Raw genomic sequence first — 23,751 nt, 5'->3', positions numbered from 1 at the left:
TTTTTTTTAATCCATTCAAAGAGTGGATTGTGAAGAACCCCTGTGAAAGAGGAGTTTGACTATGAAGACTTCAATATGTTTCTGTACAGACTGACGTACATACATGATCTTTCCCTCTCTAGCAGACATATAGAGCAACATGAAATCTAAAGATAGTGACTGCTTTGACAAGTGTCTTGAAGTTGTGAAACTGTGAGTGCCAAATGTTTTTTGTTGGACTTGATGTAAGTTAATCAGAAGCGATAACCCTTCTAGTGTAACAGTATGCTGTGCATGAAGTGAGTACAAATGGAATTTCTACTTTATTAGTATTCCAGGTGATTTATTTTAAAATGGTAAAATAACATTTTGTAACTCATTGAGATTTTCTATTGTAAAGCAACTAATCCTTGAAATGCTATTTGCACTTTCATAGTCTATACTTGATACATTCCCTCTTTATATGAAACAAATGTTTGGTGTGTAATGCCAATAAACCACGTGTTGAGTTTTATATTGTGTTTTTTTGTCATGAAAACGAAGCGCAGGCAATTACAGTCAGACTTTTATCAGACTCAGTTTGATTTCTGCGTCTTAAAGACTCATTCAAACTGCAAGGGATTAAAAAAAAAAAAAGCTTTGATTTATATCAACATAAATTAACAGCTGAGTGACTAAATTATGAGTTCAAGCATAAGCACCATATTCATATAAACAAATATTCAGCACATGAATTACTCTATGAATCCCGGGTAGGAATATGTACTAAAACAATTAGATCTCAAATACAGCTCTCCTGAAAAAACTGAACTGAAATGCTCCCTTCAAATGGGGTCGTGTTCCCCCCCTCTTGTATCCGCGGCCTTTACCCTCTATATTTTCTGAACGCTCGGAGTTGTGACATGTTTGCGGACTTTTTTGTTGTTGAAATGGTGCAGGCCACCATCATTTTTCACTGCACAGTGAGTTACATGCTGTGTATCTCCACAACAGGAGCTGACCACGCACAAAAGTGCGTTACTCACCGTCAAGTACAGAAACGTACAGTGCACCAAAAAGTACCCGGATGGTGCATTTAACACGGTTTAAAAATTGAGTATCAAACACTGGACACTTTTAACCCCTCAAAGGTCGCCATCTTGGCTGCGTAGCAGGAAGGGAGGGACCACTGACATAAACGATGTTTCACTAAAACTGCTGTTGGATAGCAGCTAGCAGTATTTTTATTAATCGTGTGTGAAACAAAGGTTAAAAAAACAACAACACGCCCAACAAACACACCGATTCTTCTGCAGTAGTGAAAAATAACGACTTTTGTGTGGTGTTCAGGAACAGTGGCAGCGTACTCAAGAGCCTAATGTGAAAATTCTTTACGTCGGTGGCCCCCGCCCCTTCCTCTAAGTAGCCAGGATGGCAAGTGTCCAGCATTTCAAACTTCTTTTTTTTTTTTTTTTTTTGGGGGGGGGGGGGGTTTTCATCCTGGTGATTGTAGCTCTCTGCATGTTTCAGTATTTGACAGTGTGAACGGCACTTATGCACTCAAAATAGTGAGTGTTAGTGCAGGAGTACCACGTCGTCGTTGCCTGGCAGCAGGGCTCTCGCCAAGAACAATGTCGTACACGAGTTCCAATGGAAGGCCGCAAAAGTGTGTGACTTTTCATTCGATACGAATCGAATCTAAATTGATTTTGAGAGTATGCAGACAGAGTGAGTGTCTCTTAAAAAAAAAAAAAAAAAAAAAAGGTGGAGGATCAGCGGCAGAGGCCAATGAGCTGCAGCAGGAGGAGGAACAAGGAGACGATGTCCAAGTACAGGTTGAGAGCCGCGAACACGTACTCCTCGGGAGACACTGCATACTTCCGGTGTTTCCCACCCAGGATGAGCTGCGTATCAAACACCAAGTACTGCAGAGAGACGGACAGAGATGAGACGCTCCGACACTACCGACGGCTGACGTCGGAAGGCAGCATGTTTGTGGGATGAAAGCGACCGAGTGCCGGCTACAGGAATGGGCCTGAAAGGAAACACGGGCACTGTTTCTTATTGGTGGTGGGCCTGTGAAGATAAACGGGCCCGTGTAAATAATTGGGTAGCTGAAAAGAAGTTGTGACTTGCTGCTGACAGCCCTGTTCAGCTCCGCGTGCAGCCGCAGTTTCTTCCACCGGCTGACGGGATAGGTCACAACATTTGCTGATAATGCCAACAGCACGCAAAAGAGGTGGCTGTGGAAATTAGGCCCACCGCTGTTAAGCAGCGAATAATTGAATTAAAAGGGCAAGAGGACATCAGAGGCTCTTTTTACACTAACTACTGTGACAAACGCCGGTGGCAGGTTGCTCGGCCCGGACATCGAGCCTTACACCGTGTACGCCCGTTTGTCATTAAGCCTTCTTTGAAAGGTCACTTTCATTCCGATTCAAACTGTTGCGCAGAAAGTCATTTTGTGCCATTAAAGTTTGAGAGTACTTACTAAAGAAAACAGCAAAGTTCCCAGGCAGGCGTATACGATGTAAACGTACTGGAAAAGAATCAGACACACAATCAGCAGCAGCACGCGGCAACACAACTGACTTCACACTGACTTGTGATTGTTCCCTCCACAAGTGGGCTAGTTATCATTTAAGATGAAGCATTCTCGACGAGGGTGGATCATAAAGCTCCCGAGATTGCCCGTTGCGCGCGAACGATCTGCAGCATCGTGACGTGCGGAGAACACAGAGAAGATGTACCCTTTGTGAGTCAATACTCCGAGCGTCGTTCCTTGATTAAAATAGGCACCTGGGTTACACATGCTTTTGTGAGCAGTGCGTCCGGGTGTGTCTGCAATTTGTTACGCACCTCAAACTCGAGCGGGGAGTGCACATTAAAGTTTGCGAAAAGAAGCGGCAGGGAGCCAAATCTGGTGAGCAGGAGCGGTGGGGAGCGATGATTGGGTTGTTGTGGGCGAGAAACTTGGGTGTTTTTAATGCGCTGCGAGCAGGCGTGTTGCCGGGCGGGAGAACCAAAGTGTCATCGCGTCACAATTCAGCTCATTTGCACTGAAAGTTTTCCTTCAGACGCCTGAGAACGTCACAGTAACACTTGAGTGTTGACAGTCTGACCCTCGGAGAGGAATTCAGAGGCACAACCCCGTGAATGTCAAATAAAGCCCAACTGGTTTACACGCCCGACCTGATGTGTCTTTTTCAGGTTTGGACGGTGACATTCTGCCCTTCAGAACACTTGAGACACCTCCCCAGGCTCATTGCTTCATTGCTGTAGACTTTCGAAAGCACTTTCAGTGAGTTTGACACAAAACATGATGCGCGCCCTCTGATCATGTCCACAGAGAAATCGCAGACATGCGGCTGCTGATTTTGATCAAGCGACACGATTTGTACCATTTACTCATTAGGCTTATAGCTTGCTCCTGGTCGGTGCACGTCGCAGTGCTGCCACTGTTGGCGCAGTCTCTGAACTTATTGATCCACCCTCCCAGCTGTATTATTATTGTTTAGCTTTATTCTTTACTCAAAACATGGAAAAGTGTAGATACTACCATTACCGTTTCCACTCTAGTTACAGTAAATATGATACCTGATAAAGAGTGGACACAAAACGTTTTAAGAAAGCAGCGCATCTTTTTTTGTTCCCCTTTGTTTGTATCCTGTACAAACAGCACTTTAAAAAGCTTATTTCTATAAATACCTGCTGGCGGCCTGAGCCCAAACGCACCAGCAGCCGTCACTGTGCACGGCAGAGTACATTTAAATGCATCAGTCTGAGATCAGCGAGGCTCGTGAGAGGTTTGAGCGCGCACGCTCTCTTCTTTATAGTCTGCTCAGCACGCAGGTCAGTGCCAGTGCATTGTGGGGATAAAAGCTACGAGGCCGTATATACTGTCTGCCTCTGAATGCACACTGCAGCAATTCATTTCAAACACGGCCGCTTCTTGACTTACCTGTGAGCGCAGGATAGCGCAAAGCATCGCGAATATAAAGAGGGTCGAGGCAAACACCCACAGGCTCCCGCTCATTGCGGTGAAGTCCCACTGGTGGCAGAAAAAGAAAAGGGGGGTGGGCTGAGGGGGCGGATGACAGAAAACTGTAGACATAGGCATCTCTCATTTACACTAATCTTTCCTCTAAAAGTGAGGGCGCTCAAGGTCATCTGCGCGGCAGCTGTGCTTGCGAGGCCCCGCAGATTATGAAACGATGAAGACGTAGTGGAGTTCAGATCCTGACAGTTGTGGATATAATGATCCTGGATCGTTAATCAACGAGGTGCAGCTCAGACACGGAGGAGGGGAGCGAAGGTTCCCTTTTAGCCCGCGGTGTCCTTTTCAGATCGACGGAAGACGGCAGTTACTGCACGAGAATCACTAACGCTGATCACCTGAGGAAGCTGTGAGCCGAGCGAGCGAGGTGCGGGGATCAAAACGCCGTGTGAAAACTGCAGCGCTGGAAACTGCAAGATGAACGGGAAGTCGTAAAAAAAATAAACTATAAGTGTTTGTGGTGGTGACCGCTCGCTCAGCCAATAAAACTCTGTTATATGTGCTGAGGGTACGATCACCTTTTACTGCACAGTATTTCCCTGCGTGTGCCGGCTGTTTAAACCTGACGTATACGCCTTCCCCGCTACAGATTACGGTTGAGGAAAGAGCATCTAAAGGTAGACAGTGTGATCATTGCACACCTGCTTGCATGTTTTATCTAGTCTAAGCAGAAAGTAGTCTGCATCGCTTTCAGATACAGTGACAGAATGTGTAAAAAGCCAAACTGCATTGATAAGCAATTATGAGACTCTGAATGCAATTTGAATGTGGCTGACATCTCTTTTACTTTTTTTGTAAACACATTTTATTTTGATTACTTCTGTTCTGAGTGTATTTAGTTCTGAAGCAGCACACTAAGCTATCAATAATGTGATTCTCAAAAGGTCTCCCAACTTGTGCGTACTTGCTCAGCAGCTAATAAAACACAGAAGCTTGTAATTAAGCTTCTAAATGTCACGTACACACGCATTAGTTATGTTACATAAAGTCAATGACACTTCAGATAAAGATCAACCCAAAATAAATCATCATTGTTTATCTAAGTCTTAAGTTAGCCATTCAGGAAATGTTATTTTGTTCAAAACAAAAATACGGACATGCCACTGCACAAACCTTCTCTCTGGAGGAGCATCATGCGCCTCGGATCAACCTGCTATCACAATAAAGCATGTAATACACCCGCCTGTCCACTAGAAGGTGGCGTGTCTTTGTGCTGCCTTGCAAAATCATGTGGTTTGTGACAACAAAACCACGTGACAAACGTGGTTGGGAAAAAAATAAATACCCACATAGTTAAGAGTCCTACCAAAACTACATTGCACAATAGTCCGCAATTTTCCTTACACCATCATCCGAGGGCTTCACTGGTTGTATACTTTGTCAAATGACCTTGACACATGGCCTGTCTGATGTGACCAAGTGGCAAACTACAGTGATGTTACCCAGTGCCCGTAAACTGCAGTTTTGAGGATTACAGTTCAGCATTTCCCCATTGCCATCTTGGGTTTTTTTGGAGCCAGAAGTGACCATATTTTGGACAAACTGGGAAGGAGCAAGAGTTATATCTGATTCGATCTGACTGACAACCTGATGATGCTACGCCCACCCACCTGTAACTGAAACCTGACTACACCCAAGGCATTTCAATCAAAGTAGACAAGCCACCAAATGTACCACTTTATGAGACCTGATGTCTAATTAATGATGGGATTATTTTCACATGGACGACCGGAACACCGAACAGAGGGAGTGGATTTCGCAAATGAAATCAAAATGATTTTGTTTTTCATGCGAAGTTGAACGGGAGACCGCCCCCTTGTGGCCATCAGTGGCATTGCAGTTTTAAGGCACTTTCGTATTGGCTTAATTTTTCGGACCGGGGAGCTGCGTCCATTGCTATATACAGCGTGTGGCTGTGTGACGTAGACGTTTTCCCGCATCGGGGGATGGAAACTGTCATACGTGACAAGCTACCCTCTAGTGGACTGGCGGGTGTATTGCACAGATTGTATGATACAAAGCTGTTCTGAATGGGCCTTTTTAAAAGATGAATTTGGTAAGATATTTGCTTTATTAGACAGTAGCTGGTAAACAGGGCAGATTAAAAAGATGACTTCATTTCTGAACTCCAGATCTGTGGTAAGAGCTTCAGTCAGCGTGACGACACACCAGACAGAGGTTTAACTTTGTCCCGCCGCTGGACGTAAGGAATTAACTTGACCGACAAATATACTGATCTCAGCAGTAATCATCGTTTTGCCTGAATAGCAAACCCTTCAGCGTTTTAAACCTTTCGCTGGGTGCATATAGCAAACGCTGCATGAGAGAACCTGGCCAACAGCTCAGCTCAACATGTTCTCTCTGACTGCACAGGAACCACAGCTCAGTGTGGGGACATTTACCACCGCCTGCATAGCTAAGTCACTGCAGTTTATGAAATTTCACTTTTGGCTGCACAGCAAACGGAGCTCAGAGTGTGTGACAGATCTTACCTTTGACTGCATGGCAAACAGACTCAAGGAGAAGGACACAAGCCCGGTTGCCCCCACGGCCCACATAACTGCTTCGGCTTCAAAGTACCTGCATACGGAAATATCAAACAGATGTGCAGTGAGGAAGACGCCCCTCCTCCCTCCCCCCCACAGTATCATGTCTAACTACTCAGCAGGCAGAGAGGATACATGAACAGTGGGGTTCTGTTCTATCCCAAAAGAGAGAAACATTACTTTTTTATAAGAAATGTGCTATTTTTGTCATTAAATAGTCCGTATTATGTGTCTCAACTGGAGCGATGACAGAGACCCCCACTGGACGTGCACTGCATAATGTATCGCCAATGTTCATTTCATATCAGTTATGGCCTCAGTTATAGCAATGTCCTATAAATATGATAATTTAAATGTATTATTGATAGTCAGGTCTCAACCGATGCCTTTTCTGACAGAATGATACGCTGCTAAGAAAGAAGCGTCTCACAGATGGAGAAAAAAGTAAGTTGCGTTTACACAGGCACTGCCACAGAAAAATTGGTTTTGTACTGTTTGTGATGCTTCAGATTTATCTTGAGCCAAAACCCCAGAAAATGGGATTCCATATGCTTTTTTAATTTAGTATAACCAGCAGCGATAACATCTTATCTGCGGTGATGGCTTCATTGCTGACATCCAACATGCTATCAGATAAGGATCAAATAGGATTATTATTGTGTAAATTAGTCCCCATCAGGTGGGGAAGTCATCCCTGGAAACAAACACTCACACTGCCACTGATCCAAGCATCAGGCCCTCTACTACAGTCTGAAACGGAGACGGAGAGACAAATGGAAAGTAAATACATGACAAAAAAGAAAAAACTGTGAAATAGAGCAGGTGTGATGGCAGTTTAATTTGATGCCTGGCTGCTGCTGCTGCGTCTACTCACAAACAGACCCAGGGCAATAAAATTGAGGGGGACTTGACGACGAAGGTTGTCGCAGCAGGACAAGGCCACGATGAGCACCAGCACCGCCGCCCTGTTTCACACAGAATATAGAGTGTATCGTAAATAGCAAATAAACAGCCTATAAGCAGAAGAAGAAAAAAAAAAAAAAAAAAAGGCACTGCGTTCAGTATGTGAATTCACTGAGTGCATTATTCGTGCACAGCCTAACCGGCAGTTTCTTGGATTCAGACTGAAATGACAGTTTGTGATTTGCGTCTATGGATTTTCCACATTTTAATTTCATTGGACAAACTGGTTCAAACAAGCGAGTGTGCGGAATCCAGACAATGTAACTGAATGTTTTTTTTTTTTTTTTTAAATGCTTACATCATGGAGTAGGAGAACCAGTTGTTGGCCCATGTCCATTTCCGGAGTGCTTCCCTGTTATTTGATAAGGAAAAGGGAGAGCGATGGAGAATGAGAGGAGAGTGTTTAATAAAGGCGACATTTATTTGATTGAAGCAGTAGAATGATTTTAATAAATATTAACAGAGGACAGTGCCTTGTGCACATCGGAGCTGAATACAATTTATAAAAAGAAATGGCTGCAACAGCCGTCGATCACATATTATAGAAAACAGAAAACCACTGCAAACAACAGAAAATCCAGTGTTCCATCTTGTCTCACCTCACAGCTGGTTTAAACAGTGTTTTTTTTCACCATGCTCAGATATGTAGGCTATGTGTACAGCTATAATACTACACTGTGATGATGGGTGCTACACGCTGACAGGCTACACTCTTAAGGTGGCTAGATGGATGGGTGCCTGACATGGTGCCATCTCTTTTTGGAGAGAATTCCCTGGCGTAATGTTGCCTCACCAGTAAAGAAAAGCACAGATGATGCCGACTGTCAACAGCAGCTGAATCAACAAGGTCAAATAGACTTTCCTTATGAAACCTGTGAGAAAAAAAAAAAAAGACCCAGAGTGTGAGGCAAGACAGATAGAAAAGGAGATAGACAGGAGAAAGAAAGACAACAGCAGTGATCTGTCAGAGCGAAGCTGACATGCAGGTAGGGCTGTTTATGCTGCAAAATAGTTTTGTTTTCACCCCAACCTGCATTTCATTTTCTCATTTTAAATGATTTTGCAGCGTATGGGAGTGTGAAGAGCTGAGGCAGGGCACAGCTGAGATCAAGGAACAATTTTCAATTCCAAATCCCAGTCTCCCAGTCTCCCAGTCTCTCAGTCTCTCAGTCTCTCGGATTATTTGTCCCCTCATTCGGCCTCTCACCTCTTCGTATGGCAGCGTCACTAAAGCCGCTCTCCTCTGAGCCGAATGGTAAGTCGTAAGGCGGAGCTTGACTGTTCTCCTGGTGTCCTCCAACTGCTGCTGGGCCCTCAGGATGGACCACATTGTCGTAGGTGCTGGGAGGGGAAACCACTGCGATGTCACCCTTCCCTACCTACATCATCCAAAGCAGGCGCAGCAACACAGGAAGTTCAAACTACCCTTTATTTTTAAATAAAACACAACAGAGGTCTTAATGTTCTTTCTAAACCGAGTTAATGAAAGGAACTCAATCATCCATGTGTAATTACACGTGTGAATACAGTGCATTTCATTGTTGCACTGTGATGATTCCACATGTGATTTTGGCCCATAAAAATCCTAAATGAAAAGTAAAAAAATGTTTTTTTTAGCTCTCTGCCTCATTCAGTATTGCTGCTGACCTGATAGCGCATCCCTGTATAAGAATTCTGTCCGTAGTCCTGAGGGCTGTACGGAGGGGGACGAGGTCCATTTCCACCATTACTGCTGCCATTAGTCTCCTCCATTCCTCCAAAAGTTACCAAATCTTTTCATCAACCGAGGAACAAAACTGCCAAGAGAAGAAACACCAAGATGTACGAGTGAGTTCAGTTCACGGCTGAGATGCAGAAACATCCTTCTGGACAATGTCAGCGCTTTCATCAGTGATGTTAAAGTGACAAATGGAGGGATGTCAGCGTGGAACAAACACATGGGTAATTACAAATTGATGCATCACACAAACACAGAGCCATCCATGACTAACATCCTTAATTACGACCTCAAACCTCAAATTAATGGAGCACTATGTACATTTAATGGCCAAATAGGTTGTGGTTAATTGATGTCAGAGGAAATCCGGCTGTCATGAAGGATTGGCATACACTAAAACTCTGGGATTCTACTTTATATGAAGTGACAACATGAAAGTAAAACGTTCCCTTTTAGGTCCCCGGGTTTGCATTAATCATTCAAGAAATGAACTCATAATTAGGCATACAATTATCAATGCTGCATGACTGAAAACTTCAGTACAGAAATGACATAAGATAAGAATCTGTTACATACAACAGCACTGCACATGAATCCATTCATGGCTTAATGAATAACAATATTCCCTTCCTGTATTATCAGTATTTAGTAATGACTTTTGCACTCATAAACTAAATAAATCATCTACCAGATAAAATAACATTTTGACTTTTATTTCCTACTTAATGTTTCCTCAATTCAACTTCTAGAACTAAAACCAGACTAAAACCAGACGAACAAAACAAAGGGAAAATAGATTTTTAAAGCCATGAAGTGGACTTTGTTACCCTACAAATGCGCTAAAGAAATTTCCCCTTGGGGATTAATAAAGTGTATAAAATCCTAAATCCCCCAAAAAAACATCATTTCAGACATATGATGAAAGAACTACTTTTTAAAGCATCACTCTTGGTTTACAAGTTTTCAAAAAGCGATCAGTTGTTCACACAAATGAATGAACTCGTGACAATGTGTCTTACCTCTGCTGTGACAGATGGGAATCTGCTCCGCTCCTCTTCCTGTAGTGTTGGTTCCCCTTCAGGGCAAAGTCTACCTGCTATCAGTCGGTTCCCACAGAGACAGGACTTTAGCTCCAGGGGGGAAGGATGTATCCCTCATTAGGCTCAATGGGATATTCAGATGAAGTTCTGAAAACCTCATGAGACCGACGAAGCCGGCACTTTGTCAGAGCAAAGCGAGTCCACACCTTGTTCTTTACCCCCCAACACTGATCCACACAGGCCTGTGGGATAAGTTAATACTGGTTAGTTTCACACACTTAAATAAAGTTTTACATTTCAATCTCCTGTAATGATGTATCATTAGCCTGCTGAGTGGGATAAGCCTCTGACATTTCATACAAAAAGGCAAATGAAGCACACAATGGGCACCCTGTCAAATCCCATGAGTCACGTGGCCTTCCTGGTTCACCTTGGTTACACATTGACAGCACCCTGCACATGGAAAGCCTCCAGTGACAAGCAGGCGAATGAATGATGCACGCCATCAATCCAGCCTATACAAAGGGATTATGGATATTGAGTCACGCTGAGGAAGAGGAGCTAAAGACATACTGTATGCTGAAAAAACATGAAGTAATGTAGGTCAATACAGTCTTAGTGTTTCTCCGTGGAGAATTGCCGCTGAAAGGGTAATATTGAAGACTTCATCCATGAATCCGAAACCAGTCCAGTGTGAATCCATTTTCTGTGAAAAAAAACCTCCAAAAAACTAGCTTCAGTACATTCTAATATTCACTTGCTTTAGCCATGATTACATGTGATTACACAAGACGTTAAGTGTTTTAATCTGGCATTTACATGCTCCGTATGTTACATATGTAACGACTCAATGCTATAGATAACGTCTAAATGGCAAAAAGGATCCAACAGACCTGCTGCATCACTTCATGTACAAACACTCAGCGGCTCTGCTTGCCTGCGTCTTCATGCTTAAAGACAATGAGAAATAGGAGAAGACACATAAGAATGTGTGTAACTAAAATAAAATAAATAAAATAAAGTCAGAGCGCATGACACAAAAAAGGAGGATTTCTTCGATGTGAGGTTTCAAGCCTGATGTTTCACAGCAACATACAGAAACTATATATACACCAGGCAAACACTGGGGGGCACTAGTCTCCTGTGCTTCTTCTGCTAATTGCAGTGATTTGGTTGTTGTGACCCCCCCCCCCCCCCCCCCTTTTCAGTCTGCCACCTCCACACAGCACCACCAGCATCAAATCCTCCAGAGAGCTTTTAAACTGGCTGCCACTTCATTTTAACTGCTGGTTCAAAACTCTCGTTTTTTTTTTATAACCTACATGTGATCTTTTTCTGTCTCTATCAAAGTGTGACTAAAACAAAACAGGACATTGTTTTTTCTTCCTGTTTAGACACCAATAAATAAAGAATAACATGAATACAAGAAGAAAATAAATACTTATGAGTATCATATTTTGAAGGCGCAGAAAGCTTTTCTGTAACTAACACAGATTCTCACTCTGCTCTGCGCTGATTGGTGTGTCAGTCAACACAGGCTAGGTTTACACTGCCTGCTCAAATCTGATGAGCTTGCTCTCACCTATTCATGAGATCTCGGTCGGATTTGAATGGGTGGCACAACAAACAAAGTCACATTTGAGCAGGCAGTTGAAATCCAGCCTGTGTTGACACACCAATCAGTGTGGAGCCCAGTGTGAGGCCGCATTTAACAGATCTGATTGCCTCGCTGCTGTCCAAACAGGAGCAACACATGAGGCTGAAGCCACACGGAGAAAAATGTGTGCAGAGCAGAGAGCTGTGTCGAGAGCGTGGTGCACAGGATGGACGGCGGGATGGAGCGGAAGAAGAAAGGAAGGAGGGACGTAGAGAAGAAGCAGGGTATCCGTCATCCATCCATCTATCTACTTTATCCACCTATGTATCTATCAGACAGACAGACAAACAGATACTGAAGACTGAAGAAAATGAAAAAGAAAGGAAGAAAAGGCAGAAAGGCAGACAGACGTACATAGTTTAAGTATGTTCTCTGTCTCTATGCGGACAGATTGTGACAGTTGTGTTTCGTCAGACTGCTACGATGCTCTTTGGGGCTTTGGGGAGTGTTCTGGTGTCACTGGAGGAAGGAAGAGATGTAGCCATCATGTGAGTCTCTCTTCGCCCTGCATGCTTTCATGAATTACTGCTTCCCCAGTCGGTCTGGCCACAGAAGGATTTATTTGGAGAATTGAAATGGTGCTTTGTGTGACCTCGGAGAGCCGCAGCACAGGTCTGTGGGTCTGTGCCTCTAGACGCCTCTTCATTTCTAATTTACAACCCTCTTGAAGCTGCTAATGTAGAATTTCAGCAGGATGTATAGCTGGTGGGAGAGTTCTGCAGTCACACGCAGTGGAACTGCATGTGTTACTGTAAATAATGAGACTCTATGCACTGTGTTACATTTAATAACCTCAGCTAGTCCAGCTCTGTCGAGTAAGGAATATTATTTCAGTAAAATGAACAACCCTGACAATTTTGACTTGCTGTGCGGGCCAAATCAGCATTGCATTGGTTTTTAGAATGACTTGCATTATCTTGTTAAGCAAATGAGTGCGATACAAAAGGCACAGCTGCCGTCAAACTAACTCAATGGACATAATTAAGTGAATAAATGACTGTTATCCAAAGTAGATTTGATATATTACACTACTGTAGCAGAGAGCACAAAACTGCAGATGAATTTATCCATATTAGAGTCAGAGTTTACATAGCTATGTCAACAATGAGAACTTCATTACTGAATTATAAATAATCTCTGAGAAAGTTCTGCCTAACACGAGAAGCATAATTGATTGAGTATCATCAGCTGTGCTGCAGACATACCTAAACTACATTCACTGAAATGATACACGATAATAAAGTTATTTTCATCTGCGGGTCTGTCACAATTTGTCTTCAAAATAACTTAAAAGGAAATTAGTCTGACATTATTTGGCGTCCGCAAAATAAATAAACTCACAGACCCAATTTTAAGTAATCACTTTACAGTGGCACACTTGATGTAGCACATGCCACGAAATACACAAGTTTCAACTGTTGAGATTTAAATTATTTGAAAATGTCATAATGAGTTTCCTTTAAAAACAACAACAGCAATACATGAGGTTACTTGCATAACCCCAGTTCTTTGAGTATATTGAGGTAGCTGTCAGTCAAGCATATCTTTACTGGCTCAATGTTAATTAGCGAAACTGTTTTCAAACCAGAGCTAACACTTCCATTGCAGGGTGCTAGGGAATTACAGCTATGCTGGCTAGCTAGGCTAAACCTATAAAGGTAACACCACCTGTAGCCTATAGTCATCTCAATAACTCTACGCTGTTGAAACCAGTGAGTCTAACAATTAGCTCTGCCGGTCATTTGACTCTTCTTCAGCACACCAGCTAATGTACACAGCAGCAAAGCCACCATTGAGAAAATATTACAACTTTTCTGTTTATGCAACCACAGGAACAACATTTACAGTAGTAACAGATACCAACACTAATGCTAAGAAAGACAACTTTAGTTTGAAGTGGAACTCTACATTGCACGGTCCGATTGTATAATTACTCTCCGTAGCCCCCAAAAGGTCATGGTGGTAATTTTTTTTCTGGAAAGTTTTTGTGTTACCTTCCAAAAAGTTTCGCATTACCTCCCAGTAACTTTTGCATTTCTTTTGACCCACAGAAAAAGGCTGAACTGAGCCTCATGTATTATGCAGCAGACTACCGCTGGTTGTGACCACAGCAAGAGTCAGTGCACCCTCAGAGAAGGAGGAGCTAGTTCACCACCTCTCTCACTGACCAACTTCTCAAACTTCTGGGGTTTGTTGCTCAAATTTCTGTCATAGAAGCACCACGGGTCTGAATAATAGCAACAGGATTACCATAACTCCGGAGACTGAACTGAGCAGAAATTTGAACAATAACCATGTCCCGCCACAGCTTCACCTGTTATAGCCAGGAAGCAGAGCTGCAGCTGTGCTTACAAACACCAGCCGTATACCGTCGGATGTCAGCCTTTTGAAATGAAAAATATGCACCAAATGCATCTCGTAATGTGTCACATCATCTCTTCCTTTAGTTGTGAGACTGGTTTCCTTCGAAGCCCCCAAAAGGACACGGCGATAATTTTTCAGAGGACTGCAAAAGCATTTCTTCACAATAAGTTATGTGTTACCTCACAACAATGTTTTATTTGCCTCTGACCCACAAACAAAGGCTGCGATGTATGATGATGGAGTATCATGTATTATGTAGTAGACCACCACTGCTCGTGACAACAGTGAGAGCCAGTGCACCGTCAGCCTCGTCTGCCTAGGCACAAGCCTGTACCATTGCATTTAGAGAAAGAACTAGAAGAGCTGTTTCACCAGCTCTCTCCCTGACCTCTGCCAAGACAGACTGTAGCTCTGATTAGGACTACAGACTTGGGATGACATAGCTGTCGCTGTGATTGTGGCTGTAGCCGTAGCTTTTCTTTGTTTGTTACGATTATGGCTGTGACATATTCATTTCAAATGGGTTCAGCACTGACTACCTGCAGCAGTTGCATGAGATGTTTTTTTAGCTGAGCGTTGTATTGAGGCTTCTGAATTCCAGAACTCGTGCAATGTGTTAATAACTGTTGGAAAAATTACTCAAGAGGCTTGGGTCAAAATCAAACATATCGGACATTTATTCTTGCAAGAAGGAGCAAATACATGTACACTCAAAGAGAGGTGTGCAGCAATGCTCCCAAGAAGGAGCAAATACATGTACACTCAAAGAGAGGTGTCCAGCAATGCTCCCAGATCTCCTCCGTAGGGCAGCTTTTATACAGTAACAAACAGTTGACAGTCACCCCCATTCCCTTTGTATCTGCTTTCGTATGGTAATACTGAGTTGGTTGTAGGTCACAAGATAAGGACACAGGGGAGTCGTCAATTAGATGCGGAATGAAAAAACAAAAACGAATCACTTGCAAATAAGACAGACAACAAAAGAGACTTTTCGGAGCCTGCTTGACAAGAGACTTTCCGGAGCCACAATGCAAACAAGAGGAAGAGACAAATCTTTTTTTTTTCCCATCAATAACATAGAGAAGCACCGCAGGTTGAATTAGCAACATCAGGACATATCCAAAGCAGCATTGTTTTAACCCTAGCAGCAACAGAAGGTGAAACAATAACCATATATACAGCCACAGATTCACCTATCACAGCCAGGCTGAGCAGCTGCGCTCATAACCAGCTGCTGGATCCTGTTAGAGTTCGTCTTTTATAATGAGTGATGAGCACTAAATGCAAAACTTTTTGGAGGTAACGCAAAACTGTTTGTGAGGTGACGCAAAACTGTATAAGGTAACGCAAAACTTTTCCTGAGGTAGCGTGAAACTGAGGTGATGCAAAACTGAGATAAAGCAAAACCTTTGATGAGGTAACGCAAAACTGAGGTGACACAAAACCTTTTCAGAGGTAAAGCTAAAATGTTAATTATGTGTCGCTACACCTTTAGAGGTAACGCAAAACTTATTGAGTTAACGTAAAACTGTTTAAGGTAAAGCAAAACTTGATGTGAGATGAAGCAAAACATTTCTTGAGGTAACGCAAAACTTTTTGCGAGGTAACATAAAAGTAATGCAGTGAAAGAATTTGGGGCCACATTTCCCTTAACTGGCATTGTATTATAAGTGGACTAGACCAACACGTCAACTGCTTATATGGATCAAAAGGAATGCAAAACTTATCGTGAGGTAATGCAATACTTATCACAATGTAGTGACGGAACATAAAACTAATCTAGAATGAAGAAAAATATCCACTATGACCTTTCATGTGCTCTGTATCAATCATCTATCTGGCTGTAAAATCAATTTAGGCAATAATGAGCATATTCAAAATATAACTAATGTATGTTAACATATCTCCTACAGCATACTAATTCTGTGGGATTTTGGCAAGCGTGTATCTCTAACTCCTCTCTGACTCACTTTTACTCATAAAAGACTGCATCATATTAACTTTTGATTTTGCTCAGAGCTCTGTCACACTATTGTGTGACGTTTACTCACAAACTGGAATACATAAATATCCGCGCTGATAATTGAAGTCATTATTGATTTAATCAGCCACATATCGCACTCTCCTACTTGTTTCAACAGTTCTCCACCCAACTCAATTTCCAAGTTGTTTCAGGTTAATACACATACTGTTAACGCAAACCCAAATGGTGAGTTTTTAAGACATCACAGATGTAAATTAATTAAAATGAAATGTAATACTTCAATAGATGTAGAAATGCTTTGAGATGTTGTTGTCAGTGATGAAACAGTTTTGAGCTAGTTAACTTAGCTAATTGGATTTATGTAGGACATTGTGTTTTGGTATTAATATTGGCTATGTTATCTTGATTCGTGTGGCCTCTGATATTATTACACTGTTTTGCGTGTTTCCGAGAATAAACAGAAAAATTCTGTATTTTTTCACTGCAAGAGCTCAGCCAGTTAATACGGGTCTATAGATGTCTGATCTGACCATCTGACTGCAGTCTGACTGCTTACTTTTCCATGTTAGGATGCAGACTTTGAGTTGTTTGGCTTGATTAAGAGTGCAGTGGAGTGGCATGATGCTGCGGAAGGATCGTGGGGAAAGTTTCTTCAAAGCCTTGGCTGTGTCTGAAAGATTTGGTACATCCTGCCAGGTCAAATACATGCTGGAGCTCTATGAAACCCCTTCGGGTGGATACCTCCTTCGGATGGATACCTCACGTATTCCTGCAGCAGACATACCTAACAATTTACCTAATGATGTTGAGATTTTATGTGTAATCTGTCATCCAATTACTGATGTTAATCTCAGTGTGAATGGCACCTATTGTTGCCATACATGCACAAATATGAAATCTGTCAATTTGATTACAAAAGGCAGATACAGCACTATTTATGTCTAAATAAGTGGAAACCTAACGAGGAATAAAGGTTTTCTTCTGCTAACGTTTATCGAAACATAATTATGCTATAAAAAGGATAAACTATCTTCTGACTATAAGAACATACAAATCACTGGAACGATAAAGCTCTTTGATGCCTGTGATTACACTGTGATCTCTCCTCCAATCTGGCACATGATCAAGGCAACAGGACTAAAGTAAGTGCAAACTAGTGTAAAGAAAATGAAGTCATTGTGAGAGACAGCGGGCAGTCCAAGGACAGATGGATGTCTGATCTGTGAAGAGGCCATACAGCCATTTGCTGTCAGATGCTCCCTGTCAAAAACTGGGCAGAGAAGATTTGAGTTTGTGTCTTTTCTTCCCTGACAGAGTGTATTCAAACAGAGAAAATGGATTTCACATAAGCCGTGACAGGCACAGAACAATAACTGACAGTGGCATTTCACTTCTGTTATGGCTCTGACAAGAGGAACGACTGCTGCCACCATCCAGTGGTCAAATGCCAGCCTGTTCCTCTTTCACTTTAATGACACAGCCTGCTTGGTTAATGTTCTTACATACAGCAGCAGGCATTTCTTCATCTAGCGGACCAGAAAGCGCTGAACAGTGCCGCTGTATGAAAACCGAAACAAAAGAGCTTCTGGTATTTTCACATGGAAGATTTTGGGCTCCTTTTCTTATTTTATGGCTGCTGTTTAACTTTTAATGATGACCATAGAGGTTTTTTTTTTCCTGATCCTAAACTTGCTTGTCATGGATATGTGACATTGTAGAGAAACCCTGATGATTTTAAACAATGTTTTAAGGGGTTAAACTCTATTTCCCAAAGACTATTCAGAGCCTATTACTTTCGATTTGACAGAGAAGCTTAAAAATGGAAAAAAAAATTGTTGTTGGTGAACAATAGACAAACATTTCAAAATAGGAATTATCGAGCTTATCATTGGGGCATTGACAAAGGAAGAGGTGGTCATCTCCATGGTAACCCAGGTAGATGTCATGACATCTTGACTGGACTTGTGCTGGATGGACTGACGAACTAATGGGGAGGCGGAGACAAAGGATTGACAGATCAACGGCTAGCAGCACTGCAATGCCTCTCACTCGTCGTCATTGTCCACTGATGCGTTGACTGCTCATTAGTCCCTGAGGAAAAGGTTTTTTTTTTGTTACACAAAGAAGTTAAAAACGGCTGGAAAAAGAACGAGCCTCAGGTGTTTCCCATGCAGGAAAACGACTTCTGTATGTCCTATGTGGTGTTCTTTGGCTGCATTGGAGGACAACATGCTGACTAAGAAGACAGAAAATAAATACAGTGATGACAAAGGGCCACGTTGGTCTGCAGCAGAGGATGAAGATCAGTGCAGCTACAGTGCACCTTGAACTTTCTGTGTGCAAACTGCTTTGTGCCAGCAGAGGGAACAAAAGCAGGGCACCTGCAGAGTCTGAGTAAAAACTGTGTTTGAGATTCCTGCTCTCGTTACTTATGTTTTTCTCCCCGTCTGTACATTATGCTAGCTCCAGGGTGATACACAGAATAAATCAACGTGTTCACGCATCCATTATTTTTCTAATAGCCTCCATGGCACCTGCTGTTAGTAATGGTATGAGGGAAGACCCCAAATCCACAAATTCGAAATCAACACATCCTTGTTTGCATAATTCTGTTCATACGTTGAGCAAAATGCTTCCTTTGTGCTCACATTGAATATTTCATATACTGTTCAATATCATATTATTTTCAAATATATTACATTATGTAGCTCTTTCTTTTTGTCAGTGTTTTTTGCTACACTACATGATAACAAGTGGGAATATTTCACCAGTGGAACGTGCTTCTGTGTGCTGTATGCATAACTGTTTTCATCCAGCACACATTCAGAGGCAGCTGGTAAAAGCTGTGGTACGTTCCAAATCAGCAGCACAAAGAAAGTGAGCTTTGTTATATGGCTCCAATTGTGCAAATCAATACTAAATGATGCAAAACCCAGATGATGGCAGAAAGCTCTGAAATGACCACACACTCCTGGAAATTATGGCCAGATGGCAGCAAGCTTCGGAACCTGGGGAGGACAAAATCAGGACTAACTTCATTCATAGCAAACCGGATCATCTTTTCCAAAACCAGTGAGCTTTGATAATTTTGCAATGCAGCTACAAATCTGAAGCAGAATGAAACAAAAGTATAAGCCAGGAGGAATCCAAAGAAGTTGGTCAATATATTCAATATATTATTCAATGTACGGCACCTTCACTTACATTAGACGTCCGTATAATGTTGGTCTGGTCCGAGAGGACGGTTCAACAGAAGTGGCAGCAGACTGCAGGCACAGTTTGGGTCATCCATCAAAAATGTGTCTGACATCTGAAGAGTAAACAGCCAGAATAAGTTTTTTAACTGTGCGAGCCATTTGGATTTATCTACTTCTACATCAACTCTGCTAAATTGACCACAAACAGATAGTGAGCTGAGGTGTTCCTGTATCCCAGAATGCAGCTGTGCCTGTCTGTTTTTGTGCATTTGACTTCATCCGAGCAGAAAAGGGTGTTCAAAACGGACACATGGAGTGATCCATGACACAAAAACAGCCCTTTATAGCCTCTCACACATTACTTCCGACGCCATTCCTTCCACTGCGACATATTCAAGTTCACGTTTAGTCACCAAAATTCTGAATGGAGCTAAAGAAGGAAATAAAACAAACCAACTAAACACCAAAAAATAAATAAACCTGTGCTTAGACCTGCCACTTATAGAAGACACAAATCCCTGCCATGAGTTCTCTCTGCTGTTTAATGGATAACTTAAGCCGTCCTCCTTCAGAAGTCGCTGCAGGCACCACTGTGGCACATTAACGTCAACAGAAGACCATGTAATTATTCCTCGCAGGACAAACGTGCTCAATCATATGCTTAGATAGCATCATATGTGGCACACTTCCCCCTCCCCTTCGGTTTAATGAGAAAATGAGATGTTCTTCCTGCACAGCATGCATGATAACAAATCCAAAATGCTATCTTCCTGTGATTTACACCACATTCCTTCACTGAGCAGTTGTATATCATGCCCAAACATTTCATTGACAAGATGAAATGTTATGTATTAATTCATGCCTCATAACTGCAGCTATTTTTCCTCCTCTAAAACATCTCTCAAAACGATACGGTATAAATATTCTGATCACTGTGCCGAGCCATCATCTTTTTTTAAAGCGTGTCCTCGCCAAGCAGCTTACTTTCTGCCGGTGGAATCTGAATAACCTATTATCTGATATTCAGTGACAGCAAACTCTGTGTTTCCATTCATAAGACAAACAAGACAGACAAAGGAGACTGAATCACTGGTTGGACGAGGTGAGAGGGTTTGAACACATCTCTAAGCTTCTCGTGACGGGTTGATTGCACTTGATGTTCTCAGTTGGAAAATAAAAGAACTGTAGTACTTAATACTGTAATATTTTACACATCTTGTATCTTGGTGGGTCATTAAAACTTCAGTATTTACAGCTCCACATGAAGCCAGTGGGATGTTTGTTTGGTTTGTGTTGTCACCAAAATCTAAGAGAGAAAGTACAAGAAAACAAAAGCAGAGCAGAAATACTATTGGGTTGTTCTGGACCCCTGAATAAAATATTACAGATGCTGTTTTAGTTATGAAGTCCAATTACTCAGAAGCCGGAGTGATCAAAAGCAGGCTCCTCTGTTCTGATGTGGGTTTCTTTTCTCTCGATTTTCCTGGGGAGAATTTTGGGAAGCGTCGGAGTTTTCTTTTTTTTATATGACTGCTGTAATTGAGGCTTTTGAGAGCTGATGATAGTTTAGCATGTGTTTTTTAAAACCACAGTCATGTCGTTTGTAAGGCTCATCCTTCATACAGCGGAGGACATTTGATGTCTTAAGGATTTGCCTTGTTGGAGACATGGTTTTTCTGTGGCCAAGACTGCCGTACGTGACAGATGTGAATGGCTGGTCAAAAGCATCTTTTTCTAAGAAAAAAAATCTGTTGTGTGCGGCTATTTTTATTTTTTTATTTTTTTACATCAGACTGAATCTGCTCCCTTCAGGAGAGTGTCACAAGGCAATAGAAGCTAATTTGGAAAATGTCCACAATTAATTGGTTGAGACAGGGGGGCTATCAAGTTAGACACCCTGTGAGCAATTAGATCAAAGTTGTCATTTGCCTAGAAGAGGTTTTGTATTCACACTGGGTTGGTACAGTATATCAAGGTCATATGGATGTAGCTCAAGGCTTTGTAATTCCCTTCCCAGGTATTCTCTGAGTTGCATGTCCAGGGATTCTGGATAAAGAGCTGTGAGCAGGAGGCACTGATACATTTTTTATATCCCGTTTCTCAGACTGACTCTTTCACAGGCTATTGTTTGAAACACATTGTTATCATTGTAATCATCTAATCAAGCCTAGTGTTATGGGGTGTGTAGATAAACGGACCCAAATGCAGACACACAGCAAAGTCTCTTTGGAACCAGGTATTTATTTCTCCCCGGCAGTGAGAGCAAACACGAAAACACACCAAAAGTCTGAGTCCCAATCCGAGCCGGAAGTTGGCTCCTCCGCGAACGTGGCGGGCAGGCTGACGGACGGACGGACAGGCAGGCAGAACGCAGCGGGGCGTGGCTTCGCTGGGGGAATCCCGTGGTTCGCCTCAGCAAGCGACAGGCTGACGTAGCTGGGTGGGCGTAGCTTCGCTGGGGAATCCCGAGGCTTCTCCACAGCGAGCGGCAGGCTGACTGGCTGGGTGGGAATCCGCGGTTCTCCACCAGCGCAGCTGATTGGCAGGATCGACTGTGTGAAGTTCGCGACTCTACACAGGATGGCCAAACCTTCGACAGCTGATCTCCGAGGAACGAACTGGAAGGTTTCTTCGTACAGGTGATACCTGTGGCTCGACACTGGACGGAAAGGCAGGGTCGACTGTGTGATGCTCGAAGCTCGACACAGGATTGCCAAGATTGCAGCAGATGATCTCCGAGGAACGATCTGGAATCTTCTTCATTTTGGTGAAAGGCAGGTAGGCAGGAAACAAAACGGGAGTCAGAACCGGAAACTCTCAATGATGAGACAGACGGACTTTTTTTTTTTTTTTTTTTTACCATGCAGGTAACCGGACGGACTGATGGAGAGCTGATGGAAGACTGAGGTATTTAATCCAGCTGGAGGTGATCAGTGGAATGAGCTCCAGCTGGATCTCTGGAGATAGGTGCGTGAGTGGGCGCAGCTCAGAGGAGGGTACTGTGGAGGAACACAAAACAAAACACAAGCACGTGGCAAACAACCACAAACAGACAGGGAAATGACAGCACACACGAGGAGAGGCGATCGGGGACAAAACAGAGGGAAACACACTAGGGTCAGACAGGAATCCTCACACCTGGAGTTGTCAAACTTTATAGTTTGTTGATTTAATATGTATCATCAACATCTGACTGGTCAATACGTCTCTGCAGCACAAACTAAGTATTTTTCACGTTTTATGTGATGTTGAGATTCAATGGGTATGAAAGCAACCTATTGGGTTGTGACATGAATACAATGTATTTCCAGAGGGCGCTGTGGTTATAATTTATATGATTTGTACACATTTACTTATCTTTATGGAGTATTTTTGAACACTAAGAGAGGAAAAGTTGCAACTCATTGTCATCTGTCTCATTTGTCAAAGTCTCATACACTTTGACATGGTAAGGTGTCTAAGGTTTAGGCACCCAAAAACTGCATGTTTAGGAAAAGATCCTGGTTTAGGTTACTTGTAACACGGTTGCAATTTTGGTCAGGTTTGGCAACAGAATTACTTGTTTAAGGTAAAATGATGTCATTTAACCTCTGTAAAGTTAATTTACGTAAGTAACATACTTTAAATTATTATGCAAGTAATGTTACTTAAAATAAATCAATGCTGACTTTTGCTTTCTCACAGACTCGAACACCGGTCTCCTGGGTGAGAGTCCTGTGTTTGAACTTCGTCACTCTCTCTACATCAACACCCAATCGCCTTCTTAGACCTGGGTCATCATGGTGTGTATCTGTTTAAACTGAATAAGACATAGAGATGTTCAAAGGTAGTTCTTCTGGAATCTATATATTAATTGGAGAGTTGACTATTTTGGGAATCACACTTATTATTTGTTTTTGCAGAGAGTTAGAGGAGAGGATTGATATCACACTCATGTCTGCATGTTAAATACAGTATGAAGCAGATAATTAGCTTAGCTAACCTAGAATATAAATTTCTATCCTGGCTCTGTCTGCAGGAAACAAAATCTGCCACCATAGGTCACCAATTAACATGTATGTTGTTTGTTAAATCTCAACAAAAAAACAGTGTCTAAAAGCACTGGCACAGGAGGGCGGATATATGCCAGACTTGTTTTGGCCAATTACAATGCCTTTCTTGAGCCTCTGATAGCTGCCTGGTAACCTCACACTGACAAAAAGACATGACAATGGTATCTTTTCATCTGTGGGCAAGGAAACGAATAAGCATATTCTTCAAACTGTCAC

The 23,751-nt window shown here is 42.4% G+C and overlaps 1 protein-coding gene across 1 annotated transcript; it reads right to left on the bottom strand.

Annotated features, from left to right (window-relative positions):
- Positions 1 to 15: 15 nt before the first annotated feature.
- On the bottom strand, positions 16 to 9,276 carry LOC138617844 (protein lifeguard 1). Its single transcript, XM_069693156.1, has 10 exons — positions 9,172 to 9,276; positions 8,732 to 8,903; positions 8,318 to 8,396; positions 7,823 to 7,876; positions 7,436 to 7,526; positions 7,274 to 7,311; positions 6,508 to 6,595; positions 3,920 to 4,009; positions 2,450 to 2,497; positions 16 to 1,883 (listed from the first exon to the last, which is right to left on the bottom strand). The coding sequence occupies exons 1-10, from the start codon at positions 9,274 to 9,276 to the stop codon at positions 1,731 to 1,733; spliced, it is 918 nt and encodes a 305-aa protein (XP_069549257.1). The 3' UTR covers positions 16 to 1,730.
- Between the last annotated feature and the right edge of the window lie 14,475 nt (positions 9,277 to 23,751).

The sequence above is a fragment of the Brachyistius frenatus genome, unplaced genomic scaffold (genome assembly GCF_029030835.1).
Source record: "Brachyistius frenatus isolate BFR_SWC_R1_liver_20210118 unplaced genomic scaffold, ASM2903083v1 Contig_14, whole genome shotgun sequence".
Lineage (NCBI taxonomy): Eukaryota > Metazoa > Chordata > Actinopteri > Embiotocidae > Brachyistius > Brachyistius frenatus.
This window is presented reverse-complemented; position numbering and strand designations above follow the sequence as displayed.